We start from the raw sequence: 6,559 nt of genomic DNA, 5'->3' as shown, positions 1-6,559 counted from the left end.
TCTAACTTAAATTACATTGGGACAAGTAGTTAACAAAAGAATTGTATACAAAGTTGTTGGCTAAGAAGTATTTCAGTTTTGAAGATATATATGAAACATATTAAAACAATTTCTCAAACTACAATCATTTTTGCTCTATAAGATCTATTCAAGAGAGTTGCATTTAACCTGACATGTAAATATATATTATTCGGCATTTTAAAAATCTCATTATAAGGTCTGTAAAAGCATTTTTTGTCTTTATACCTAAAATGTTAGTAACTTTTAGGAAATATATTGAATATTTTCTTCACTGCTCCCTTTACTTCTTTGTTCCTTAAACTATAAACAATGGGATTGACCAAAGGAGTGAGTAGCGTGTAGAGCAGGGAGAACAGTTTTTTTGGGTTACTTAGTGAACTTAAGTTTGGTAAGACATAAACTATTATCAAGGAGCCATAGAAACAACCGACCACTGTGAGATGAGAGGAACAAGTTGAGAATGCCTTTTGTTTCCCTTTTATGGATGGGATCCTCAAAATGTTCTTAATTATGCAAATGTAAGATGTCAAAGTTATAATAAATGGAGCCAGAGTTCCTATGAAGGAGATAATGAAAGCTGTAATTTCCACCAGAGTGGTATCATCACACGAGAGCCTTATCAATGGGATCAAATCACAGAAAAAATGGTTGATTTTGTTGGGTCCACAGAAACTCAGTTTAGATACAAAGTATATGATAAAACTGATAAACAATGAACCACTTATCCATGACCCAATAATAAGCAGTATGCAACTTTTACTATCCATAAGCATTGTATAATGCAATGGTTTGCATATTGCTAAATAGCGGTCATAAGACATTACTGCCAGAAAATAGCATTCTGTAGTTGCAAGATACCCAAAGAAATAAAGTTGTGCAAAGCATCCTCTAATAGAAATAGTGCTATCTCCACTCAGAAACCTGACCAGAATCCTTGGCATGATGGTGCAACTGTAGCAAGTCTCTAGGCAGGATAGGTTTCCCAGAAAGAAATACATGGGTGTGTGAAGTTGTCGGTCAACAATCACTAAAAGAACAATAAGAATATTTCCAGTCATAGTTATAAGGTAGATGAGTAGAAAGAATGTAGAAAATAAAGGCTGAAATTCCCCAGTGTTGAAATCCAGAAGAATAAACATCATGGGAATTGTTTGATTTTCTCTGTCTGGATTACTTTTTACAGACATCTAAATAAAAATAAACAGTAACAACAAATTTAAATGGATTATTTTAAATTGTCATTTTACTAGGATTTTTGCTTGTAAATGTGCAAAGTTAAGTTCGAAGTAGTCAATAGTAATACAGTTCATTATATTTTTATCTTAATATATTTCAACATATATACAGTTAATAAATTTTCTCATTTTTAACTTAGGTATGATGAGAATAAAAGCAGTTCTCTAAGGAACTCGTGCACTTAGCATATAGTTGAGGCCAAGGCCAAACAAAGAATGAATAAAGTGTATATTTAAAACAAATAATTGCTGGATCCAAGAATCACACACTGAATTTTAAAGTTAGGACAAAGATTATTTCCAAAATTTCATTTTACCATTTTCTGACTATTTCATAACAAAATATTTCAATTAAGAGATCATCAGGCATTTTTTTTAAATGTGCATATCGACATCTCCACTCATTTTAATTATATATCACACCTGAAAACATGTGAGACACTCAACTGTTGTTTTATTTATGCTAAAAACATTATAAATAATATTTTTTTAAATTAACCTTCCATATATATTACACTTATACCGATCTAAAATGATATGTGTATTTTAATTTCTGTAATTCCTAAAAATGATAAGAGAGCTGAATGTCATGTTCCTAGAAAGCATCCATCCTAAATACATAGATGACTGTTTTAATTATGTGTTGTTTAGAAGAATGTATGGGATCAATACATGGATAGGACATAATAAGAAATAATATTTATGTAGAGGACTATGTGAGAGATAAAATGATAAACTTTTAAAAGAATTTATCAATTAGATGTTTAGGAAAATGGATTCAAGTGATTATGATAAAAATACTATTTTATAATCCCTCCTCCAAATCTGCTGGCAAACTGTAGAGATATATAGCATTGTAATAACATTTCTTCTTTTACCTCTTGGCAATGCTTCCAATTGTTGAGATGGAAATCCTAGAGAGAAAAACGTGATTAAATAAGTAAATAAACAAATAAATTTAAGTGTTTTAAATTAAACAATCTCTTTCCTTTCCCTCTCCCTCCCTCCCTCCCTCCCTCTCTCTGTACAACTACCTTAAAATCAGTATACCCTAGAAAGTTATTAACTTGTTTTTTACCAACTATAAAATATTAAGATTATAGAAACAACTTTCAACACACTGCTGCTCACTACCGATGCTGTTGGAGCCCATTCTGTTAATATCCATTCTGTATTTAATGCTTCAGAACATCTATCCTGAATATTCTTTGAAAACATCCATTTTTAATGAGAATGTGGATGAGGATATTTCTGTAAACTGAATAACATTCATTTATGTTTTATCTCAGCACACATATCAATTAATCTTAAAAAAACTTGGGAAACTCCCATATCATTAGTGCTAACTCCCAATGGTTTCATTAAATCAAAAGCCATGAAATGCCTGCCTAAAAATAAATGGTTCATCCATTTATCATACTTGTATATACGTATCTGTATTTGCTATCTATTTTATTTTGTCTTATTTGTATTTCCTCAGATATGTCTCTGCATAGGAATTTGTAATCCAGGTGCCCTGAGATAAACACAGGTGTAAGAAGGGTGTTCATGGCTATATACCTAGCTTCTTGGGCCTCTCTCCATTTCTAATACATTTGATATTCAAAAGAGCAGATTATTCTTCCAAACATACTATTTCCATTTGTTATGCTTTGCTCACCATCAATTGCTATGGAGGAAAAATAACATCAAGATGTCTAAATCTTAATTTTTGGAACAGAAAAAAAATGAATAAGTTTTTAACATCATAATTGCATTCTATAAAACTTCAAAGATCACTTATTTCTGTATGTACAAATTTTCTGTATACTAAAGGCACAAGATAAAAGCATAATTTATTAAATCAATACTGAAGCTGAAATTGTATAGAGCCGTGATAGCACAGTGGTTAGAATGCAATATTGCAGGCTAATTCAACTCATTGATAGGAGTTCAACGTTAATTCAGTCTTTTATCCTTCCAAGCTCAGTAAAACAAAGACCCAGAGTGTTGGAGGGAAAATCCTGACTCTTTAAACAGCTTAGAGAAGTAAAGCACTCTGAAGCAGTATATAAATCTAAATTCTGTTGCTATTGCTATATGTATTTACTCTATTTTAGCTACATTAGTCTTTGGCATACAACCATAATAGAGCCTACCCTTTACTATCATACATTGTGATGGTTGTAAAATAAATTGGTTACATAATTGACTCAATTTCATGACTTTTTTCTGGGCGCTTAAGCAAGCACAGGGTTCATAAAGCAAATACCACAGTCATTAAGCCAATATCATGTTCATTAAGAAGACCAACAATTCACGAGGCTTCCTGGGAGGAGCCTACTTGTGGGGGCAGCAAAAAATCAGCTGCCTCTGAATTCCGGGCTACGTACCTGTTTAGAGGATCTTCCATCTGACGTCTTATCAGGTTTTCTTATCCTTCAGGCAAGAAGGAAAGAAGAAACTGTTTTGCTGGCAAATGCTCTTCGATTTTTGCAGCTTTTGTGCTTGCAAGGAAAGGGGGGCTAGCCCAAGGCAGAACGGCTGTCCGTGCTGGGAACTTCAAACTGCCTTGTGCAGGACAAAGTAGGTCTCTCCCACTCTGCTCAAAGTTTTGTTTGATTTATTCTTATCACGAGCTGAATCCGTTTACTGCGTGGACAATAATTGTTTATCAACATTTTATCTTCTTTTCTTTTTCTCCTCCGAAAAATTATTTACTCAGAGGCTTCTAAAATGGCGCCGAGCAGGCTGGTTTCTCCGGTAATAACGAACACTTTTTACTAATCCTCACAAGAATTCAAAACAAAAGAGATTGCTTATCATTTGTTTTGGTTTCACAATAGAAGAATTTTACTCCTTCATTAACCTTGCTTATTTGGAAGTTAAATGGTGATGAATCTGCTGAATGGTCTTGTTACAATGTTTACTCACTGAAAGTTTTGCCAAGCCTTAAACTTCAAAATAAAAGCCTCTTTACTTAAAGCTGCATATTCTGGCAATAGAGTTTTATTAACTGCAGGCAGATAAATTTTGAAATGGCCTCAAAACCAAATATTAACTTGAAGTCGTCACCCTCTACTTCCAGGGGCACATCCTCAGTGCCTGGCACAAAGCTGCAGCCTCCGCTTCCTACACCCCCTGCTGGGGATGTGTTAACGAAAGAATTTTTCCTGAGTAATCTAAGCGAGGCTCTTAATGCACAGACAATTAAAATGGAAGATAAGTTTAGAGATAATAGAGAGGTGGTAAAGCAGGAGAGAAAAGAGGAAATAAAAGAAATGAAAGAAGAAATTAAAAGTGAAATAAAAGGACTTAAACAGGAGCTGTATGAGAAATTTGATGCTAAGGTTGATAAAATTAGAGACGACATGCTGAGTCTTGTAACTGTATTAACAGAACATATTTCTGGAGTGGAAGATACTCTAGAGGTTCTTAATGATGCCAATGCTAATTTGACATTGAAAACAGAGGTGGTGGAACAAAAAGTGGAAAATGCTGAAAAAGAAATTATTATGATACAGTACCGACAAATGGAGTTCGCATTAAGAGTAAGGGGGCTGCGTGAGGAGAAACAGGAGAACCTGAAACAGATCCTATCGGAAGCTTTTGACCGCCTGATGGGAAGACCAGGGACCAATCAAGTCTGGCAAATTGACAAAGCTTACCGCGTTAACTCCTGGCTGGCAAAGCAGAAGCAGCTTCCTCGAGACATCGTTATATATTTTACTACAAGAGAGTTTAGAAATATGGTACTGCAAGCATCTTATAACACTAAGCTTCAAATTGGCGGTCAAGACCTGGCTGTTTTGAAAGAGATACCACCTCAAATGTTAAGAGCCAGGAGAGACTACGCTTTTTTGGTCGAAGAACTCAGAAATCGTCAGATACAGTATAGATGGGATGCACCATTTGGCATCATATTTACATTTGATAAGCAAAGGTACCGCCTCAACTCTGTATGGAAAGCCCGAGATTTTTATTATAATATATTGAAGGCCGGACACCCTGCACCATCTGGACCTAGAGAAAGACCACAAGAAGGACAGGATAGACAGCAAACTACACAACCACCAGACAAGATGGAGCATCTCTCTTCTCTAGAAGTGCAAGGTGCTATGGAACCAAGACCTAGCCGCATGACTACTAGACGTATGGAGAAACAAGCTAAAAAGCAACAGCGTCAACAATCATCGGCCATCGATCAAGGATCTACAACAACAAATCTGGAAGCAATGGGAGGAGCTAGACCTAAGGTTAAACAGGCCGTGCAGGAAGCTCTAAAAATGCTTCAACCAACCAAAGATGACAACTAAGATTTTAACATGGAATGTCAACGGACTGAACTCTCCACAGAAGAGGAAGAAAATATTTCATTATCTCAAACAGTTTAAGAACGATGTAATTTGTTTGCAAGAAACTCATATCAAGTCAACTGATCAAAAATATTTGATCAACTCAAAACTTGGTCAACATTTTGCAGCTCCTGCTATGGAAAAGAAGAATGGTATAGTTGTATACTTAAGAAAAGATATGAAGGCTGAATTAATAGAAGCAGATCCCTTCGGAAGATATATTGCTTTAGACTTAATCTTAGAAGGGAAAAAGACATTACTTTTGGGAATTTATGCTCCCAATCAACAGCAAGATAGATTCTATAGAAATCTTCATGCTAAACTAGTACAGTGGGACTATAGTTCCTGTATACTATTGGGTGACTGGAATGGAGTGATAGACACTAAGAGAGATAAGAAGATTTCCCGCCTAAATACCAAGATGCGAGCAAAGTTACCCAAATCTTTCTTTGACATTATGGATGATTTTGAATTGAGAGATATTTGGCGAGAAAGAAATGCAGAGGAATGTGACTTCACTTTCTTCTCGGACAGGCATCAATCCCTTTCAAGGATTGATTTTATTCTAACCACTAATGATTTGCTTTCTAGGGTCAAGAAAACAAAGATTGCAGCTAGGATCCTTTCGGACCATAACCCAGTTTGGATGGAGTTGGGAAGGGTAGTGCAGGCAAGAAGGTCTTGGAGATTGAATGAAAACTTATTTAGATATGAAAAGTATATTAATGATTGTAAAAAATTACTATCTGAATATTTTGTTTTGAATATGAATAAGGGTACATCTATGGAATTTGTATGGGACGCAAGCAAAGCGTATATGAGAGGAGTTTTGATGAATATAAATAAAACACATAGAAATAAGCAAGGGTTAAAACGAACAGAACTGGAAGAGGAAATTAAGAGAAAAGAGCTGGAGTTAACAATGAACCCAGATGATACAAAGGTTAAGGAAGCTATTAACATATTAAA

General features: G+C 34.9%; 1 protein-coding gene across 1 annotated transcript; it reads right to left on the bottom strand.

Annotated features, from left to right (window-relative positions):
* Positions 1 to 254: 254 nt before the first annotated feature.
* LOC148046096 (olfactory receptor 10A4-like) lies at positions 255 to 1,181 on the bottom strand. Its single transcript, XM_087714509.1, has one exon. The coding sequence runs from the start codon at positions 1,161 to 1,163 to the stop codon at positions 255 to 257; it is 909 nt and encodes a 302-aa protein (XP_087570635.1). The 5' UTR covers positions 1,164 to 1,181.
* Between the last annotated feature and the right edge of the window lie 5,378 nt (positions 1,182 to 6,559).

This window comes from Thamnophis sirtalis, unplaced genomic scaffold (assembly GCF_051295495.1).
Source record: "Thamnophis sirtalis isolate CommonGarterSnake01/CBP01778 unplaced genomic scaffold, rThaSir2_p1.2 scaffold_4, whole genome shotgun sequence".
Classification (NCBI taxonomy): Eukaryota; Metazoa; Chordata; class Lepidosauria; order Squamata; family Natricidae; genus Thamnophis; species Thamnophis sirtalis.
Note: the sequence above shows the minus strand (reverse complement) of the source record. Positions and strands in the feature narration are given on the sequence as shown.